This window comes from Sorghum bicolor, chromosome 1, assembly GCF_000003195.3.
Source record: "Sorghum bicolor cultivar BTx623 chromosome 1, Sorghum_bicolor_NCBIv3, whole genome shotgun sequence".
NCBI classification, from domain to species: domain Eukaryota; kingdom Viridiplantae; phylum Streptophyta; class Magnoliopsida; order Poales; family Poaceae; genus Sorghum; species Sorghum bicolor.
In genome coordinates this window covers 9,915,471-9,935,643 of record NC_012870.2, presented here as the reverse complement: position 1 = coordinate 9,935,643, position 20,173 = coordinate 9,915,471, and the positions used below count along the sequence as shown (strand labels likewise).

The 20,173-nt window shown below is 45.2% G+C and overlaps 3 protein-coding genes across 3 annotated transcripts; 2 read left to right on the top strand and 1 right to left on the bottom strand.

The window, feature by feature from the left end:
- On the bottom strand, window positions 269-2,819 carry LOC8066028 (N-terminal acetyltransferase B complex catalytic subunit NAA20). Its single transcript, XM_002463992.2, has 6 exons — window positions 2,588-2,819; window positions 2,415-2,505; window positions 1,684-1,816; window positions 891-960; window positions 670-730; window positions 269-587 (listed from the first exon to the last, which is right to left on the bottom strand). Exons 1-6 carry the CDS (start codon window positions 2,663-2,665, stop codon window positions 496-498), a joined length of 525 nt encoding a protein of 174 aa, XP_002464037.1. The 5' UTR covers window positions 2,666-2,819; the 3' UTR covers window positions 269-495.
- Window positions 3,011-6,490, top strand: LOC8066027 (F-box protein At1g55000). Its single transcript, XM_002466570.2, has 2 exons — window positions 3,011-3,487; window positions 5,836-6,490. Exons 1-2 carry the CDS (start codon window positions 3,104-3,106, stop codon window positions 6,208-6,210), a joined length of 759 nt encoding a protein of 252 aa, XP_002466615.1. The 5' UTR covers window positions 3,011-3,103; the 3' UTR covers window positions 6,211-6,490.
- LOC8064218 (putative linoleate 9S-lipoxygenase 3) lies at window positions 14,510-19,220 on the top strand. Its single transcript, XM_002466569.2, has 7 exons — window positions 14,510-14,843; window positions 15,397-15,689; window positions 16,430-16,667; window positions 16,784-17,122; window positions 17,259-17,344; window positions 17,431-17,846; window positions 17,977-19,220. The coding sequence occupies exons 1-7, from the start codon at window positions 14,651-14,653 to the stop codon at window positions 19,010-19,012; spliced, it is 2,601 nt and encodes an 866-aa protein (XP_002466614.1). The 5' UTR covers window positions 14,510-14,650; the 3' UTR covers window positions 19,013-19,220.

The following is a 20,173-nucleotide window of genomic DNA, read 5'->3' as shown; positions in this document are numbered from 1 at the left end:
ACCTGAGTACCAACATATCACGCACATGATCTCTTGCTCAATGTATCGCTGCTTGCATCAAAAGCAACGTTTGGTCTCATCTCCCTCACCTTCTACTTTACCACCATTGAACAGGGTAATGTTTTTGGAATGAGGTCACTTTTAAAGTTAAACTCTAGCTATTACCGCTTAGCACGGGTCAAGTATATTGCAGAACATTGATGAATAACTTGTACTATAGTGTGCAAGTTGTATAAAAACACACTACACAGCAAATAGAATCACGAGATAAAAATGGGTGCGACCTCAGAACAAAGAAATTTGATTCCATGCCAAGACATAGTTCTTGCTATTCTCAAATACAAAAACTGCAGAATTCACCTCGGAAACCTCTGTCCCCTAACAGGTACGAAAAGGAGAACAATAGTCACAACTAATGAAACTACCAGATATTCAAAGCCTGTTAAATTCCACACTGAGCTTTCAACGTAAGCACCAGGTAGTAAAGTTTTAACATCAATCATATTCAAGTTCATCAGGCGTAATTGGCCTCTTGAGTGGTATGATGGACTTCTTCTCAACATCTTGTGATAATGCTTTTCTCATATCTGGAGCAAAAACATATACAGGCATAATAAGCAACAAATTTGGAATATGTATGCCTTGAGATTTTGCACTGCAAATGCTTACCAAGGCCATCTTCTTCCCCTGAGTAGTACCGGAGCACCCTTCGATAAACCACATAACCAAGCTATGGAAAAAAAGGAGTATAATTAGGCAAGTTCACTCACCAAACTAATGTTTAATCAAAAACTTGGTTTCACTGGTTGACATTGATGAATATTAAAAAGTTCTGTTCAGAGGAGCAGAATGGAGTATTGGCAGATCCTGAAATTTATAAACACTATTACCTTTTCGTACATCCTTATCGCTGGCATGTTAGATGCTCTTACAAAGAGATCCACAAAGTAGGCCTTATCCCTGAATAGCAGAAGTGGTTATAACAGTATGTGAAGTAATGCAACTGATAATATGTATGACTTCAAAACATCACATCTATCCAACATGGTAACACTAATGTGGTTAAGTGGGTTGAACATAGCAGATATTCAGTGCCTATTATCAGGGTGACAAGTAAACAGAGTAGCTTATGTGGGAAAAAATTTAACCAGACTAGGGCACAGAGGGGATGATATGTCATGAATTCAGTTATCCCCTTCAATGTAAACGTGAGAATGGGAGGGTACTATGCTCTTATACCACTCTATATGCCCTGCGAAGAATGACAACCTGTTCTTAACTAGTAACTACTGGTCAGCCCTCACACATGCATAACTTGAAATAAGCTAGATAAGGGGAGAAATGTTCCTTGATCTAGTTAGCAAAATCTGGAACCAAGAAATAGAAGCATGAACCATAATAAATTTTCTAATGGATAAAAGTGTGAATCCAAGACAATGGGATTTTTCCTTAAGATTGCCAGAGCATTAAGATAGGAAAAAAATATGAAATATCTGGAGAGAACAGATTATATGAACTATTAGCATGTCATGAACTATAAACTCAACAAACAACAATTAAGATTACAACAATCATACATTGTGAAAATACAATAATAGCACAAGAACTCCGTATCCATAATAAAGGGGAAAACAGATATCATAGGAACTAAATCAGAAGGAGAAACAGAAAGATGTTACTTACATCTTATCGCTGATTTCCTCCAGTAAGTTCATAAGCTTCTTGGCTAACTTCTGCCTCCGAAATTCAGAGGCAACTGACACCGCTGTGACATGTCCATGCCAAGATTCACCTTGCCCTTCAACTTTACCCATGACTGCAAAATATTTCTAGCTTACTTCCCCTAAACTAAATAAAGGCAAAAGAAAGAAATGGAACACGCAGAATAATATTGCATTATATGCTTCAGAAGGGGATAAACCTCTAATTTTGATGCTCACCATTCAAGATTAAAAACAAAAGAGGCAATAGTGAGTTTTTTTTTTTTTTTTTTTTTGACAAGGAGGCAATAGTGAGTTAACCAGTCATCCTATTGCTACTTCACCAGTCATTTCAGATTTCACACTCATTTTATGAACCAACATTGCAAATCCCAGTAAGTACACTTTGCACTCCTAAGTCCTAAAACAATGCCTACTTGGAGAACACAAACCATGGATTGCACCAGGCAGCATCTACATATGACTAATTGTGTAATGCATAAAAAAACATTGCAGAAGACGATTATCCAGCGCCTTAACACCACACATGTCTGAACACTCAAACTAGCATCCAGGGTTTGCACTCTACATGTTTAGCTAATTTTAATTTGCCAAGCAAAGATGCAAACACACTAACAGCACACAACTATCCGAGAATATATGAGAGGACCGGGATGCCGAAACAAGCAAGGTGCAGGGGTATGAGAGACATACTGTAACCCATGACGCGGCCGCCAGGGTTGACGGCGGCGTGGAAGTAGTCGGGCCAGCGCGCCAGGTACGTCATGTAGAACGACATGTTGAACTGCGGCGACCGAATCGTGAGATCAGAGAGGGGATGCGCTCGAATAAAGGAAAGAGAGGGGGGAGACGCGTCGGTGGCGCACCGTCTCGGTGAGGTGGTCCAGGTTGACGGAGGCGAAGCGGAGGAGGTCGTCGCAGCAGAACCGGCGGATCGTCGTCATGCTTCCTTCTCTCCTAGCCTCTCTCTCTCTCTCTCTCTCTCTGCTCGAGGCGGCAGCGAGCGGGGCCGGCGCGGCGGAGTGGGGCGGCGCTCTATCCGGATTCGTGACTCGAATTCCTTCTCTCGTCGGATTGCGGCCGGCCGGTGCCCGGTCGGGTTCCTAGAAGCTTCGGTGGTGAAGGGTGAAGATGGCCAGGCCCATGTAGAATTTGGATGGAGCAAATGAGCCCATCTGGCCCATACGAGCCCCACTTTAAATTTGGATGGAGAAGTGAGCCCAGTTCGTGCAGGAAGCTCTCCGACCCCACATGGTCCAGACGGCCCGACGGCCGCTCGAGTCCGCCTCCGCCGCGCCGTTTCCAACCTCCCATTTCGTCCGTCACCCGACTCCATCCACGCGGCCCCAACGCCAGCCACAGCACACGAGTCTCTCGAAGCCATGGACTCGCGCGCCGTAGGCGACGGCGCAGGCGGGGGTCCCGACGCCTCCTCCCCGGCCGATCCGCCGAGCCCCGAGCCCGATCCGTCCGCGGGCTCGATGGACGCGCGCCTCCCGGCGGACCTGCTTCGCGCCGTGCTTCAGAGGCTGCCGCCGATTGACCTCGCGCGGTCCGCTTGCGTCTGCCGCGCGTGGCGCGCGGTCGCCTCCGACCGCGCCGTGGTCGAGGCCGCCTTCTGCGCGCCCTGGGGCGTGCGGCGCGTCGTCGGCGAGCCGGCGACGGGGGCCTTCTGGCGGACCGCCTGCCTCGGGAGATTCGCGCTGTCGCACGCCGTCCGCCGCGGGGATACCGTCCCCGGCGTCGCTCTCAAGTACTCCGTGCAGGTGCGTGTTCTGTATCGTGTGCGCTCGTTCCAACGATGTGGCGATCGACCTATTGTTTGCTGAGGGTATCCAACTTGTCGAAGCGCCTATAGTCCTCAAATGAATCTGGTTTTGATCGCCCCTAAACATTCTGTGGCAGCAGATCATATGCATTAAGATTTGATCGCTTGTGTGTGCTCCATAGCAGCATTAATTCAGACTGAACCTTAGAGAGAGTATATGGAAATGCGAGTAGATAATCTGGGGTATTTCCACAAGGAATGTTAGGCTTATTTTTATCATCATAGGAAGATGGAGCTAGTCAAAAACTCAAAATTAATCACTAGTTGGTCATCGGTGGTTGTTGAACAAGTATCCTAGAAGGAAATGAACAAATCTGTTAATAATTTGTAGGTACGTGCAAAGCGTGTAACAACATCCGCCAACTTATGATCAATGAAGAGATCTCATCAATCAAATACTTACTCCCTTTCTTCCAAATTATAGTTCATTTTAGCCTTGTCTGAGTCTAAATTAATTAATAACTTAACATCCACAAGTTCAAATAAATGCACCATGAATAGTTCAACACATATTCAATTGATAATTTATTGAAACTAATTCGATACTATATAGATGTTGATGCATTTTTCTATCAACCCTGTCAAAGTTTAGAAGTTTGACTTATGAAAAGGATGAGACTGAAGCTAACTATAGTTTGAATGAAGGTAGTGCATCTGTGTAGTTTAAGATCTGTCATTTTGATGCCTCTTCACAAGTGTAGGTTAGTACTTGTGTAGAGTACATTGTTTTTCATGCTGCACTTTTGTCCTTTGAAGTAAATGAAGAGGTGCTCCAATTGAGATTTGATGATATGGCAATAGTGGTCAGGAGTTTTATGTGGCAGATAAATACAACCATGATTCATTGGGGGAATGAAGCAATGGGGTTGGAGCAGGGGAAGTTTGCTATGTCATTGTTAGTGGTTTTGTTGAGCAGAGATGAGAAGGGAGAGGGATCTATATCATTTTCAGCATCGAGTATGGTCACTGTGTCTGTAAGGAGTCTTGTTCTCACCAGTCACCACTGGGTTACTGGGTACTTGCAATTACTCTAGTATTGAAGGTGGTGGCTTTTTAGTCTCTCTATATAATGTCAATACTCTGGAATAAAAACTATAGGATTTTATTAGATTAAGAAAGTTCTCTGCCTGTGGGTTGGACATCAGTATTGTAACTACTAAGAACTGCACTTATAGCTGTTGTACTGTGTCACGGTGTGTTTGAAGCTATTGTCATGAGTTTCTGGTAGTCACTTAGGTGGTTGTTTGGACACATTGATTATGTGTATGTTTGATTGTTTTCACGAAACAGGTTGTTTTTTTAGGATTTTTAGGAAAATTGGTTTTAGGTTGTTAGTTAGGTAGGTCCAGGTTTATGGATTACTTTGTTTGGGTTTCGTAAACTAAAACAAGTATTCTCTGACGCCATTACATAGCACCAAATCACTTTTCTTCCAATTTAACAATTGATTAGACATTAGGGAAGTAGTATGGATTATGGTTCATACTTTGTTAAGCACATGACGTAAGACGAAAGAAAGCAAAGCACATGGCACAGAACATGAGGTACAGGAGTTGGTTTCTAAAAAAGCAGGTAGGGATCAATTTTGTTTTTTTAACTGGATTTTTGGTTATCCCTATTTTTTTTTATATCTATCCAAACAGAGTTTTAGGTGGTTAGGCTCACATCAGGTAGGTATCTACTTAGCTTGCTGCATCTGACTTTGCTGTTGAGGGATCAGACTTCAGACAGATGTTAAGTTTTGGATAAAAGTTCTTATTATCAAAAGCTTTTTGTGTTGATACGTATCAGACTTCATACATATTAAGAACAGGATGCCAGGTCAGATCCTAACACCTGGCATCCTGTTTTTAGGATCTGTTTTCTGTTGGATGAGGCTAAAGTTTCCTGATATAGTGCTTCAATAAATTTTTATCAGCTTTATGTATATATTATTATACATATCAAATTCGAAAAGCACTACTGGTGTTTAAATTATCATGGTCTCACTTCTTACAACATGCTTATGCCCAGGATTGTGTTAGTTTGATAGCTTTTTGAAAATAAAATGTTTATTAGATGCACTGCACTATTGAAGGGATGGACATATTTAGTGACTACTGCAGGATTACTCAGCATAATCATATGCTTAATGCAACTGCAATAAAAAACCATTTACCCTACCAAAAGTTGTCTAACGGGTCATCTACTATAAAGGACCCTCTCCGCAAAGGAGCTCGGCAAATGCTAGCTGTCTTTTCTATTCTTCATGAGACTGCAATTTCATGCTTGTTGAATTGCATGCAGGTGACAGATATCAAACGATTCAACAACATGATGAGTGATCATGGCATCTACTCGAGGGAGAGGCTTCTGATTCCGATCAGCAACCCAGAAATCCTTATGGGCAGCACCTGCTACATCGAGATGGACCATAACGCCAAGAGAGAGGTTGCAATCTTTTACCCTGAGGGACGCCCAGGTGGCAAAACTGAATCCGTGGCAAGCATTGTTGCTGCAGAGAGGCGAAGCAAAAGGATTCTCGAGTCGGTGAGGCGGAGCCTGCACGTCGACGATGGGACTGCTGCGTACTACTTATCTGTTACTGAAGGTGATCCGAGGGCTGCCATGATGGAGTACTCCGAGGACCTGAGGTGGGAGCAGCAACGCGCAGGGGGGTAGATTCAGATTTCAGATCAGTGGCATATGTTAAGACATTGGTGCTCGATGATGGTTATTGTTTGATGTGTATATTGTACAATCCGGATTGTTGTAAGTATAAGCACAAACTTTGGTTTAAATGTATGTATGTATGTATTGTCAAATGGCATTGCCGTTGAGAACAAAAGTCGTACCGGATGATAATTGTCTGGTGAAAGTATTACATGTCATTTGTGAACCTGCTTTGTTTGTAAGTAAGATAGTTTGTTATTGCTAAAATCCTCGGGGAATTCTCGATGAAGCTGTCTTTCACTCTTGTTAGTGTTCAAATCATCAACCTGTCCAAGCTACTTAGGCTGTGTTTGATTTAGTTTCTGAAAATTGCTTTTGTTAAAAAGTGGAATGCCAATCAAACAAATAAAATCACAAGTCGCTTTTTCAAAAGCAACTGTTTTCATACAGTACAATTTTAATTGCACCTTAGGCCTTTTTTTTTTTTGCTTTTTCCAACTAGGTGGAAATAAAGAGATGTTTTACTACTGTTTGATTTGAAGAGAGATAAAGAGAGTATGTTTTATAGTTGTTTAAACTATACAACTTATAATTTTTTCTATAGCACATAATCTCCACCTACTTTTTCGTAGCTCATAACTAAATCAAATAGACTCGTGTTTTCTTCTGTTGTTTTCTTCCACAAGAGGAAGGTTTTACTATTCTTTTTTTTTATTTATCTTCTGTTGTCTTCTGGCTTGTCTACTCTTACCGCGCCTCATACAACTTGATCTTTCACTATGACTTTTTTTAGTCACCTATAAATTGCATTTTTTTTGAATATGTAAAAGTTTTGCATATCATTGTATCAAGTAGAAGAGTTTAAACAAACATACAACACGCTTCTATCGAACGTTGAAAGAGGTTGACCTAACAAGCTGGACCGTCCTAGGAAAATACATATTACAATTTAAGTGTGTCAAATTTTAAGAAGTATATTAGAGCATCTCCAACAACTTGGTATTTCAACATACTATCCTACCAAATTTGCTAAAAGCATAAAAATCCTCCTCCAACAACTCCTTATCTCAACTTGCTAAATTTCCCAAGTTGCTATCCAGAGGTTTCTACTGCCGAGATTTGTCAAGTTGCTATCTCAAGTTGCTATCCCGAGCGCAACTTGTTGGAGACACATATTCTTTTACCAAGTGAGCGGGTCCCATCTGTCATCCTCTATTTTTACCAAGTGAGAATAGCAACTTATTGGAGACACATCCTTTTTTCTTTTGCTAAACAAATTAGCAACTTGCTATAACTCAAGATTTGACAAGTGAATTTTACCAAGTTGTTGGAGATGCTCTTGCTTCTAAAAGTCAGCCTATTTTTACTTACTTGCTTCTTTAGTTCATGCTTGGACTCTGGAAACGGTGTTACCGACTTCTCATATGGGAACCAAGCAACTATATGATCGTGGCAGGTAGTAATAGAAATGTAGAATGTTGACGGGTTGGCAAGTGTAACAACCACATAATTGTGCGCGCAATTGATTCGCTAAGAGAGATAAGGCGCAATCGCTGTTATGTAATGATGATAGGTGCAGCTGATATTCCAGTACTAAAATGCAATGATCATAAACGACAAAAATCAGCAAAGTGCCATGCTAGATTTAGGGTCTATTTAACAACTGGAACTTTTTTTTTATAAAGAACTAGAACGAATTGTTAGTCTACTACTTGGAAGGACTAAAGTTTAAATTACTTAAGATCCTTTGGATGGATAAGGATTAACAAAAACATATCAATATTTGTATCTCCAAATAAGTATATTGTGTAAGTATACTCTAAACTTAACCTAATTATTGTACATCATAAATATTAATATTTTTTTTATATATATCTGATCAATCTTTAAAAGGTTTGAATCCACACGAAACGAGAAGAGTGCATGCGCTATTTGGATTCAAGGGCCAATAGATAGTACTAATATTCTCTTGTTTTCTATAAAAACAGAGTTTCACCCTAAAAGTTCAAAAAAAAAACTAGATAGTACTATTCTCACACAAAAACGTTTCTGCCTCTTGGCCCGCAGCATACCAACAGGAGGTACGTTTTAAATTTTCCTGTTAGTCTTAATTAGCTAGGTTTAGCTAATTACTAGTGGACTAAAGAATTAGCTAATAATTTTAACAAAAAAATAGTAGTACTACATTCTATCTCTATGAGCATCTTCAAAAGTCTAACCTTAAAATTAACAAAGTCATTACAAATGCCTTGACGTTTTTTTAGAAAGTCGGGAAGGGAGGCCTCTACCTAATCTGTATTAAAATTACCAATTGTACAAATGCAGGTGCAAAGCCAAACGCATTGATGTAGATGAACACATCACCTGTTATTGAAAGAATAACACCGCTAAATCTCCATCCAAATAAAAAAAAATACGAGCAACCATGTGATGCGTAGGTTGCATTATAACCACTATAAAAGAAAGTCATCAACCAGACATTCCCAGCAGTTCTCAGCTAGCAAGTTAACTTATACCAGTACCACGCATACATCATGCAAGTTAACTTTGCTAGGGCGTGGGATGCATGCATCTCATGCATGTGGACCTATATGAAATATCTGCCAGACTGCCATCATCCCCGTACGTGATACATGTATCCATGTGCTACGTGATCGATGCAGAGGGCGGCCTGCCGGGACCGATAATAATAGAGAGGACACGCCAATGAAAAGAGGGTCCCTTGTCGAGTCGGAGTCGTGCATCGCGTGCTGCTTATAATAACAATCGGTACACAAGCATCCGCCATAAAGAAATGCATATCGACAACGAAAGGGGATCGAGCGATTAGTACTTGTTTGACTAAAACTAACAGTGTGTATCTACCCCGCCGTCTTATGTATCTAGCTATCTGTTTTACTGAAACTAACACGATGCATCTCTGTTGTGGTTATGGAAATATAGAATTCACTACTATTTCACATGCACTCTTTCATCTTATATCCATTCAGTTTAACCATTTCGTACTACCGTCCTATTCTGCAGTGTGTTTTCTCTTTTACAACATTTAAATTTCAGCGAAACGTACAGGTAAGTACTCTTTTTAAATGTATATCTCTTGCACTTAATCTTTGTATTCTTGAGTTTTCATGTAGTCAGCAAATGGGTGAAGCATTTTACTGCTATTAACTCAACAACCAAAAATAGTGGCCTAGTTTGTTGCACTAGTGTATTATTATTTATGTAGATATCATATATTTGTATAATATATGTAATGATAGATCGACCTGATTCCATTCCAACATACAGTGTGAATTCCATTTAGAAATCCATTAATTGTTATATGCTTGACATGTCATTCGAATCTAGCCTAAATTATGATGTGTTAAATGAATTGAAGGATTTTACGAACAAATGAATTATCCAAAACTATTTTGTGTGTGTTGGCACATCTAGGGCTTCTCCAATCTCTTCTTACTAATATATATATGCAATAAATTGAGAGGAATTGGAAAGTAATCTATTAATAATTCAATTCTTTTTTTCAGTTTTCATGTCAGTAGTTTGTATTTCTCCATCGGTTTTGTACCGAAATTAGTTTTGTTTCCATGTAATGTTAATTAAGAGATCATCAACTTGTGTTTTAGGCCTTGTTTAGTTCGCAAAAAAAATTCGTTTTTGGCTACTATAGCGCTTTCGTTTTTATTTGACAAACATTGTCCAAACAAGGAGTAACTAGGCTCAAAAGATTTATCTCACAAATTATATATAAACTGTGCAATTAGTTTTTATTTTCATCTATATTTAATGCTTTATGCATGCGACCAAAGATTTGATGTGACGGAGAATCTTAAAAATTTTTGCAAACTAAACAAAGCCTTAGTACTAATGTACAATATATAGTGGCATGTATTGTACAAGTCAATCATCATTCAAAAATCATGCAAGACGGGGTTGGTCAAATTAATTGTCCAATTTGGCAGAAGATATTATAGTAGGCATATTTGGTGAGATGCTTTTTATAATTTCACATATTATAGTAGGCATCAAGCTGGTACTAGATTATAGAGCGGAATTCACAATTGAGATTCCTTGCAAGAATAGAATAACGATGGCTGCTAAGACGATAAAATAATAATGGTAGTAGATCCGATAAGGCTAGTACGTATTACTACATCACCGTGAGTCCGTGGGCGAGCTGGATCCGGGGAAAGATCGAGTCTCCTTTCCTGATGGGCTCGTCACGTACGTTTTCTCAACCAACACACACCAAGGACGACCGACCATTTGCTGCTGAAATGATCTGACACGGGCTGCTGAGTACGGCCGTCGCTATCGCTACGAGTGAAAAACATGTGCCAACCCCGTTTCTTGCCTTCCTTCAGTTGTTTCCTGTAGTCTCGCTACGGAAAGCGTACATCTGCTGGTTTTTGAGAAATGGGCTTCTAAACTTGGTCCTGCACTCTTAACAAAAGGTAGCGCTCGCCGCTCGTGCCAATTTGTGTCAAAACTTAACTAAAGATGCCTGTCTGTCTGAAGTAATCAAATTGTTTGGAGTTTAATCAAATATACATCAATATTTTATAAGAATAAATTAGTATCACTATACATCGTAAAATATATTTTTGTAGGATACTTGTTTGATATGATAGATGTTATTGCTCTTTCTAACAAACTTGGTAAAGCTTAAAATGCTTAGATTTTGGATGATTCTAGGAGATTTTTTTTTGATAATGACACTCAAAAGAGTGAGGAGTAAATAGCAGCATAAGTGTACAACTTGTGCGATAGTCCCTCCTCCATCTTTTACAAGACGCACAAGCATATCTAAATTTTAAATTTCTAAAATCTTTGATCGATAATTAGCTAATAATTTTAACTATTATAATTTAAACTTGCTGCTAGATTTGCAATCAACAAATCTAATATCCATTTTCCATATCATTGATTGATTAAATGCTTAGCTATGGTCTATGGACAATGCTTGTATTGGAATAAAAATCTTAGTAGGGAAAACTGACAATGTCATGGTTCAGGAAAGAATTTTGATATATCTCCATTAGGAATGGTTTGAGCTTATTTTTGGAGCTACAGAAAGTGAGGCTAGCACGAGTGAGCGAGCCCGACGTGGCGGCTTCGGCTACTCCCCGCGGTAGCGTGTTCCAACGTGGCGAGGCACGCAAGCGAGGCATCTCCGACGAGTTCCATGGAGGTCAGCAGCGTGCGTGAGCAAGGTGACTCCAACGGACAACGAAGTGGCGCACGCGAACGAGGCAGCTCCGACGAGTTTTAGCGGCAACGCACGGGCACAGCCAGCGCGGCAACTCCGGCGAGATCCCATGGTAGCGAGCGGAGCGAGCACAGGCCCCACCTGTAGAAACCGGTTGTTTTTTCCCTAACAGCGATATCACAATTTCTTTGCGCATCGGGTCAAGTGTAGACGTCGTTTTCCTTTTAAGGAACGGTTTCCTCTTTTCTCATTGATTGAGCTAGCATATTAGCATTTTGCTTAGATATCATCTTATTTAATGGAGATAGAAATTATTATTAATATCCTATTAGGAGTGGGGTGTCCATATGTAAAAAAAATACCGTTGCATATTCCCTCCACACTTATAAAAAAGTTGTTTTAAACAAAATTTAGATCAAACATTGAGAATATAAATTATTAATAACTTTTAAGTTATTGAATTTGAAAATATGAAAATCATATTAGATTTTTCTATCTACACCGTTGAATATGCATCGAAATATGTGAAACAATGGAGAGAAGTGTGAACACAGTTGAGAGAAGTGCAGCAACACGAATCTCAGAGCACATTTAGATGATCCAGATAAGCAATGCTGAACATGTACATGCTGCATTGTATTATTGCCGCGCCTTTTGCTGATCTCGCGGCCCGCGAGCCGCATGCGCACACACGGACTGCCGGCCGGCCGCGTCCGCGCGCGCGAGCCGGTCCCGTGAACAGTGAACACCAATCATAGTCGTTGGTAACTGTGTACTATGACACGCGCAACACGAGTCGGTGCTGTGCTGGCACGTCGCCGTCGGGGCCGATGGCCCCATACGTACGGCCAACCGAGCCGCGGCGGGACGAAGGCCGACGGCGTAGGTACACGCAGGCGCATCCATACACCATTCACGTTTCTCCGGCCTAATATCTAAAATTTTCAAAATTTCTCATCACATAAAATTTTTAATCGCATATATAAAATATTAAATATAGATAATAAAAAACTAATTATACAGTTTTTCTATAATTTATTTGATAAATTTTTTAGCCTAATTAATATATATTTAGAAAATAATTTATTAAATATAAACAAAAGTGTTATAGTGGTCAAAGTTTAGAAAATTTCGCGAAGTAAACAAGGCCCGAACCGCATTGATTACGCTCTCACACACACATGCTATCTTTTGCATGAAACTATTCTTCAACGAGGCATTGTTTAATTTCCTAGTTGCTCAAAAGTTTTTGGTTACTATATCATTTTGCATTTGTATTCGATAATTATTGTCCAACCATAAACTAACTAAACTCAAAAGATTCGTCTCGTAAATTATAGGTAAACTATACAATTAGTTATTTTTTGTCTATATTTAATGTTCCATGCATATGCAACAAAATTCAATGTGACGAAGAATCTTAAAACGTTTTTAAATTTCGGATGTAACTAAACAATGCCTCACACATAGTTTTTGAATTCGGAGTGTACTCCCTCTATCCCAAAATAACTGTCATTCTTGCTTTTCGAAAAGAACTTTCTTTATATCTCTAGCAAACTTTATTGTTATATATCGCATACAACAAGGCGCTTCTATCCTGTTGTCTATACATATATCTCTAGCAAACTTTGTTGCTATCTGAAAACAAAAAAAGAACTTTGAACTGGCCGATCTAGGCCACGATAAAAATTACCCCATAGGAAGGGAACACAAAAGGAACTGGTCCGGCACAAGTGAAAAAAGAAATTTATCTTTGTAATAACTGGTAAGGCTCATCGAATGGAATGGCGCGGACCTAGATTCATTGATTTAGGCCAGTCTCAATGGAGAGTTTCATCTCCCAGTTTCCAATATATAAAACTTTAACATGAAATAGATCTTTTCCACAATGCAAAATTTCATAAGACGATTTCATGGTTTATTTTATTATTCACGGGTCCCACCTGTCCCTATCATCTCTCTCTTCCTCGCATCATTCTTGTCACCGCGACTCCCATGGATCTGGCCGAGCATGGAGTGGAGGCCGCATCCTTCTCGTCACTGTGGCTTGACGAACTCGCATGTCCGGTGAAAGCGGAGGCAGAGCCAGCCCGCGTGTGAGGCGGAGGCGGAGCTCGCGTGTCCGGCAAAGGCGGAGCTCGCGTCTGGCAGACGTGGAGCCTGTACGTCCGGCTCGCATGTCCGGTGAAGGCAGAGCCCGCGCGTCCGGCGGAGGCGGAGCTAGCCTGCGCGTCAGGCGGAGGCGGAGCTCGCGCGTCCGGCGGAGGCAGAGCCTGCGCGTCCAACGCCGGCGAGGCGGAGGACCTGTTGGCGACAGAGGCAACCGTGACACGACTGCTCCAATAGCGGACAGAGGATTTCGCAGTGGCGGAGGTAGTCTCGCTCGCGACAGTGACGGAGGCGGCTCCGCACCACAACGACGGCACCCGCGACGGAGGTCGCAGTTGGCTTCCCCTCCCGCGGCCGGCTCCCGTGACGGAGGTCACGTCCGCAACGAAGGTCCTCTGGCCGGCGTCCACCGTGATGCATGCACGAACGAAGAAGAAAATCGGACTCGATGAAACGAAAGGAGCCTCTCAATGGGAGTTTCGTCGCGTTTCACGGCTTTGGTAACGCTGCTCAGCTCGTGTCGTGGGGATGAAACGAATATCTTCTCTCTCCTCTTCGTTTCATGTAAAAAATGTAGATCTGATGATGTGGCACCTTATTAAATATGCATGACACTATGAAAATCCATTCAGACTGGCCGACACGCGCAACACGAGTCGATCGGCGCTGGCACGTCGCCGTCGGGGCGGGGCCGGTGGCCCCATATGTACGGCGTTGCCTATGCTACATGCTACGCGGCGGGACGAAGCGACGAGCGGAAGAGGCCGACGGCGCAGGTACACGCACGCACGCACGCACAGGCGCATCCTGCACCACTCACCATTCACGTCCCATCTGGCCCAATAATCAAACCGCATCAATCACGCTCTCACACACACGGTAGCACATGCTCACTGTCTGTCCTTGCACGGGCACGTCACGCAGCCGTGGTCGATCGGTGCACTGTGCTCGCGCTCCGTTCCGTCACGCTCGCTCTATAAATCCCCCGGCCGGCTTGGCTTCGGCCTCCATCAGTCTCACAGCCAGCAACACCACTGCAAAAACATAAAAAGGCGGCAGGGCAGGGGGAGAGAGAGCAGAGCAGAGCTAGTTGGAGTAGCAGTAGTACGTGGTGGTGATTGGCCGGTGAAGATGCTGCTGGGCGGGATCATCGATGGGCTGACGGGGGCGAACAAGCATGCGCGGCTCAAGGGCACGGTGGTGCTCATGCGCAAGAACGTACTCGACCTCAACGACCTCGGCGCCACCGTCATCGACGGCATCAGCGAGTTCCTCGGCAAGGGGGTCACCTGCCAGCTCATCAGCTCCACCCTCGTCGACGCCAGTGAGTACACCGCTAGCTCCGCCGCCGCCGGCGACGGCCGACAGCCGGCCGGCGCGCGCCTCTCTGATCTCCGCCTTCCCTGATTGATCGATCTCTCTAGCAGGCAGTCTCGATCGGTTACTTTTACCTTCTGTGCGTGCATTTTCCCCGCACATACAAAGCAAGCAAGCACCAACAAGCATTTTCCCCTGCTTCAGCTACCTTGCCTCGGCCCTCGGTCATCCATTTTGACGGAACATGGGGGAAAAAAAACCCAAAGGAATCGTGATAGAAACACCGAGAAAAAGACAGCGAAGGTGCAGAGCACCAGATGCTGGCTACCTCGTGACAAAGTAGAAAAAAGGACCACCACAGTAGTAACAAGAGATCAGACACACGATGATTTCTACTTTGAACAATTGAACTAGATTCTTTATCAATAGTTTACTCTTTACTAGATGTACTATACTCGTGCATGCATGCCCGACACGCGTATACGAACCATATCATCTCGATCGACGACTCATCATCGATCGATCGCCCACCACATGGGCTATCCTACCGTGCTGTGCAGACAACGGCAACCGCGGGCGTGTCGGGGCGGAGGCGAACCTGGAGCAGTGGCTGACGAGCCTGCCGTCGGTGACGACCGGCGAGTCCAAGTTCGGCGTCACGTTCGACTGGGAGGTGGCGAAGCTGGGCGTGCCGGGGGCGGTCATCGTCAAGAACAACCACACGTCCGAGTTCTTCCTCAAGACCATCACGCTCGACGACGTCCCCGGACGCGGCACCGTCACCTTCGTCGCCAACTCGTGGGTCTACCCCGTCGGCAAGTACCGCTACAGCCGCGTCTTCTTCTCCAACGATGTAAGTCGCCGCGCCGCGACGCGACGCGCGCCATTATTGACATTTCCTACTCATGGCCGTATCTGCTATTCCATCAAGTCTTTCTCGATCGATAGGTTTGTTATATATATGTTTATTTGTTATTGTTATTATCCAGCTGTCAAGTTTATATATTTCTACTGGTAGTTGTTTTAAGAAAAATGTAGCCGCCATGTCGTCAAGTCAATTGGCGTACGTACAGTGGGTAGCAAAGGACATGGCTAGTAGGCTATGGTGAAGAAAATTCATTATATTCAAGTGGTGGTACTAGTGCAACTGCCACGGTAGGTGAAGAATCGAGTGCTAGAATGATCTTCTGAAATCGTCTGACGGTCGCTGAGCGCGAGTCATGTGAGATCACGTGCCTAGCAGCAAACTAACCTAGCTCGTTCCCGGCCGATATCACCCCGAACTTTAAAGAAAAAAGTTAAAGTAAAGATTGATGCCAATCCACTCAAGTTTACTTTCGAGATGACAAATAAGTCATGGTAATGACCATGATGATGGCCAGTCAAGCAAATCAGCGGGCAATAACATGTGTCGTCCTTATCTAAGAGAGTACGGAGTAGAGTCTCGATCAATCAACCTTGGTTGTTTTTTTACATGTCAAAAAAAAAACACCCCTGGGCTGTTTTCTAAACGTCAGTCAGTAAAGTCAGTCGGTCAACGTGTTGATCTTTTTGTCTTTTTTGTGCCGCCGGGGAAACGCCGTCGCATCGCAGACGTACCTGCCGAGCCAGATGCCGCCGGCGCTGAAGCCGTACCGCGACGACGAGCTCCGCAACCTCCGCGGCGACGACCAGCAGGGCCCCTACCAGGAGCACGACCGCGTGTACCGCTACGACGTCTACAACGACCTCGGCGAGCCTGACGGCGGCAACCCGCGCCCCATCCTCGGCGGCTCCGCCGACCACCCCTACCCGCGCCGCTGCCGCACGGGCCGCAAGCCCACCAAAACCGGTGCGTGCGCCTGGGGATCTCAGACAAAAACATTCGCATTCGCATTCGCATTCGCATTTGCTGCACGAGAGTTGACTGGCTTGCCTGGGCCTGGCTGACGCTGACTTGACCCGCAGACCCCAACTCGGAGAGCCGGCTGTCGTCGCTGCTGGAGAAGATCTACGTGCCGCGGGACGAGCGGTTCGGCCACCTCAAGATGTCCGACTTCCTGGGCCACGCCATCAAGGCGATCGCGCAGGGGATCATCCCGGCGGTGCGCACGTACGTGGACACCAGCCCCAAAGAGTTCGACTCGTTCCAGGACATCATCAACCTGTACGAGGGCGGGATCAAGCTGCCCAAGATCCAGGCGCTCGAGGACATGCGCAAGCTCTTCCCGCTCCAGCTCGTCAAGGACCTCCTCCCCGCCGGCGGCGACTACCTGCTCAAGCTCCCCATCCCGGAGATCATCAAAGGCACGGCTGTCCATCTGCGTGCATGTGCTCACACAGTGATGCATATGTATACTCCTAATTAATTAAGTTGATCGATCGATAAGCTAGCTGCTGACTGACTGACTCTTTTGCGTGCGTACGTTATTGCACGGAACAGAGAGCAAGGATGCGTGGAGGACCGACGAGGAGTTCGCGCGGGAGGTGCTCGCCGGCGTCAACCCGGTGGTGATCACGCGCCTCACGGTGAGTCACACTCAGTGCAAAATGCATGCGTAACTGCGGGTCGAAAACGACACGAAATGTGCCTGACGAACACGATTACATTACAGGAGTTCCCGCCGAAGAGCACGCTCGACCCCAGCAAGTACGGCGACCACACCAGCACGATCACGGCGGAGCACATCGAGAAGAACCTGGAGGGCCTCACGGTGCAGCAGGCGCTGGACGGCAACAGGCTCTACATCCTGGACCACCACGACCGGTTCATGCCGTTCCTGATCGACGTCAACAACCTGGAGGGCAACTTCATCTACGCCACCAGGGCGCTCTTCTTCCTGCGCGCCGACGGCAGGCTCGCGCCGCTCGCCATCGAGCTCAGCGAGCCGTACATCGACGGTGGCCTCACCAAGGCCAAGAGCAAGGTCTACACGCCGGCGTCCGCAGGCGTCGAGGCCTGGGTGTGGCAGCTCGCCAAGGCCTATGTCGCCGTCAACGACTCCGGCTGGCACCAACTGATCAGCCACTGGTACGAATTGCATGCATTGTCTAATTAATCACCATTGACGACTGAGTACGTAGTTGCCGCGCGCGATCGAAATGCATGCGTTTTTCTTCCCGATGATCAACCGCCGGCCGGTGATCTCGTGTACGTGCAGGCTGAACACGCACGCGGTGATGGAGCCGTTCGTGATCGCGACGAACCGGCAGCTGAGCGTGACGCACCCGGTGCACAAGCTCCTGCACCCGCACTTCCGCGACACCATGACCATCAACGCGCTGGCGCGGCAGACGCTCATCAACGGCGGCGGCATCTTCGAGCTGACCGTGTTCCCGGGCAAGTACGCGCTGGCCATGTCCTCCGTGGTGTACAAGGACTGGAACTTCACGGAGCAGGGCCTCCCCGCCGACCTCGTCAAGCGGGGGGTGGCGGTGGAGGACCCGTCGAGCCCCTACAAGGTGCGGCTGCTGATCCAGGACTACCCGTACGCGAGCGACGGGCTGGCGATCTGGCACGCCATCGAGCAGTGGGTGGGCGAGTACCTGGCCATCTACTACCCGGACGACGCCGCGCTGCGTGGCGACGAGGAGCTGCAGGCGTGGTGGAAGGAGGTGCGCGAGGTCGGGCACGGCGACCTCAAGGACGCGGCCTGGTGGCCCAAGATGCAGGCCGTGTCGGAGCTCGCCAGCGCCTGCACCACCATCATCTGGATCGCGTCGGCGCTGCACGCCGCCGTGAACTTCGGCCAGTACCCGTACGCGGGGTACCTGCCGAACCGGCCCACGGTGAGCCGGCGCCGGATGCCGGAGCCCGGAAGCAAGGAGTACGAGGAGCTGGAGCGCTACCCGGAGCGCGGCTTCATCCACACCATCACGAGCCAGATCCAGACCATCATCGGCATCTCGCTCATCGAGATCCTCTCCAAGCACTCCTCCGACGAGGTGTACCTCGGGCAGCGCGACACCCCCGAGTGGACCTCCGACGCCAAGGCGAAGGCGGCGTTCAAGCGGTTCAGCGACGCGCTGGTGGCGATCGAGGGCAAGGTGGTGGGCGAGAACCGCGACCCGCAGCTCAAGAACAGGAACGGGCCCGCCGAGTTCCCCTACATGCTGCTGTACCCCAACACCTCTGACCACAGTGGCGCCGCCGCTGGGCTCACCGCCAAGGGCATTCCCAACAGCATCTCCATCTGAGCGATTGGTACGAGCTGGTACATGCATGAATAAGCAGTCGTGTGCACGACGCCATGTGTAATAACTACTAGTGTGTTTTTGTGTAATCGTGTGGCCCGGTGAATCGAATTACTACCACGTATGTAATAACTGAAGTGATTGTTGCAATCACTAGCTAGCCTCCCCATTTTAAGATTCTTGTTCTTGGAGTTGGAGTACTCTCTTCCTAGTCTCGCTGTACTTCCTCGGTCACAACTTTGATTTCACGTGGTATTCAATACGTATATCTAACTAAAATCTTTGGAACAAATCAACGCATATAACTTATAACTTATATACGTATTGAAAGTATAAGATCAGAGGTTATTAATGTTTGTTATCATAGGTTTTTACTGACCAGAGGTAGTTGAAAGTATCTAGGTCCCTAAGTTGTTTCATTTTTTGTGTAAATAATGACCATGTTTTTTTTTACAAAGGAAGATTGGCCCACTTAAAAAATGAGTTACATAAGATGTCATATATGGTGTATAAATATGATGGTTAGCTTAAGACAAAGGTAAAGCGATAGGTTTCATGAGGTAATTAGATGATGAAATATGACTGGGTTATTCTAGTAGACTAGATAGTCATACTACCAAGAGTTATTAGTGTTCGTTTATTTGATGGTTCTCTAGTGCCAATTTGCAAAGTGATTCCATTGCATGTATAGAGATGAGTGACGCTTGAAAAATGCAAAAAGAAAGATTTGAAAAGGGCTAACTGATTGTTAACTGTAGACTGTCCACCTCTGTTAGGGCAGATAGTCCTGACTTAACCGTTTTGAGAAGGAGCTTTTGGATTGGTTTCTTTTAAGGAAGACCTTTGGATTGGTTTGATCGCGTAGCGAGGACGGTTCAGTGCTATGGCGTGGATGGTCCACAGATCATCTCCAAGCAAAGTCAATTAAGCAACTGGTTGTTTTGTGATGTGCGTGAGAAAGTCATAGCATAGATTGTTTGATAGCATGACACGACGGTTCACAGGTCATACAACAAGTACTTTCTGTAGTGTGCGTGAAAATTAAGCGTTGATCGTCAAATGGATAAAGTTTCGTCGTCTGGTGATTGGTTATCTCTATGCTCATTTTTGTTTCATGAAATTTTCTCTGAGCACTTTATCTTATTATCCATTAAATCGTTGATT

What these genes read in the sequence shown, in the direction of transcription:
- LOC8066028 (XM_002463992.2), bottom strand. Translation starts at nt 2,665, where the DNA reads ATGACGACGATCCGCCGGTTCTGCTGCGACGACCTCCTCCGCTTCGCC. An exon ending in CGGCCGCGTCATGGGTTACA is followed by an intron (nt 1,817 to 2,414) that starts GTATGTCTCTCA and finishes AATATTTTGCAG; the next exon opens with TCATGGGTAAAGTTGAAGGG. An exon ending in CGATAAGGATGTACGAAAAG is followed by an intron (nt 731 to 890) that starts GTAATAGTGTTT and finishes TTTTTTCCATAG; the next exon opens with CTTGGTTATGTGGTTTATCG.
- LOC8066027 (XM_002466570.2), top strand. Translation starts at nt 3,104, where the DNA reads ATGGACTCGCGCGCCGTAGGCGACGGCGCAGGCGGGGGTCCCGACGCC. An exon ending in CTCTCAAGTACTCCGTGCAG is followed by an intron (nt 3,488 to 5,835) that starts GTGCGTGTTCTG and finishes AATTGCATGCAG; the next exon opens with GTGACAGATATCAAACGATT.
- LOC8064218 (XM_002466569.2), top strand. Translation starts at nt 14,651, where the DNA reads ATGCTGCTGGGCGGGATCATCGATGGGCTGACGGGGGCGAACAAGCAT. An exon ending in GCGTCTTCTTCTCCAACGAT is followed by an intron (nt 15,690 to 16,429) that starts GTAAGTCGCCGC and finishes GTCGCATCGCAG; the next exon opens with ACGTACCTGCCGAGCCAGAT. An exon ending in CCGCAAGCCCACCAAAACCG is followed by an intron (nt 16,668 to 16,783) that starts GTGCGTGCGCCT and finishes CTTGACCCGCAG; the next exon opens with ACCCCAACTCGGAGAGCCGG.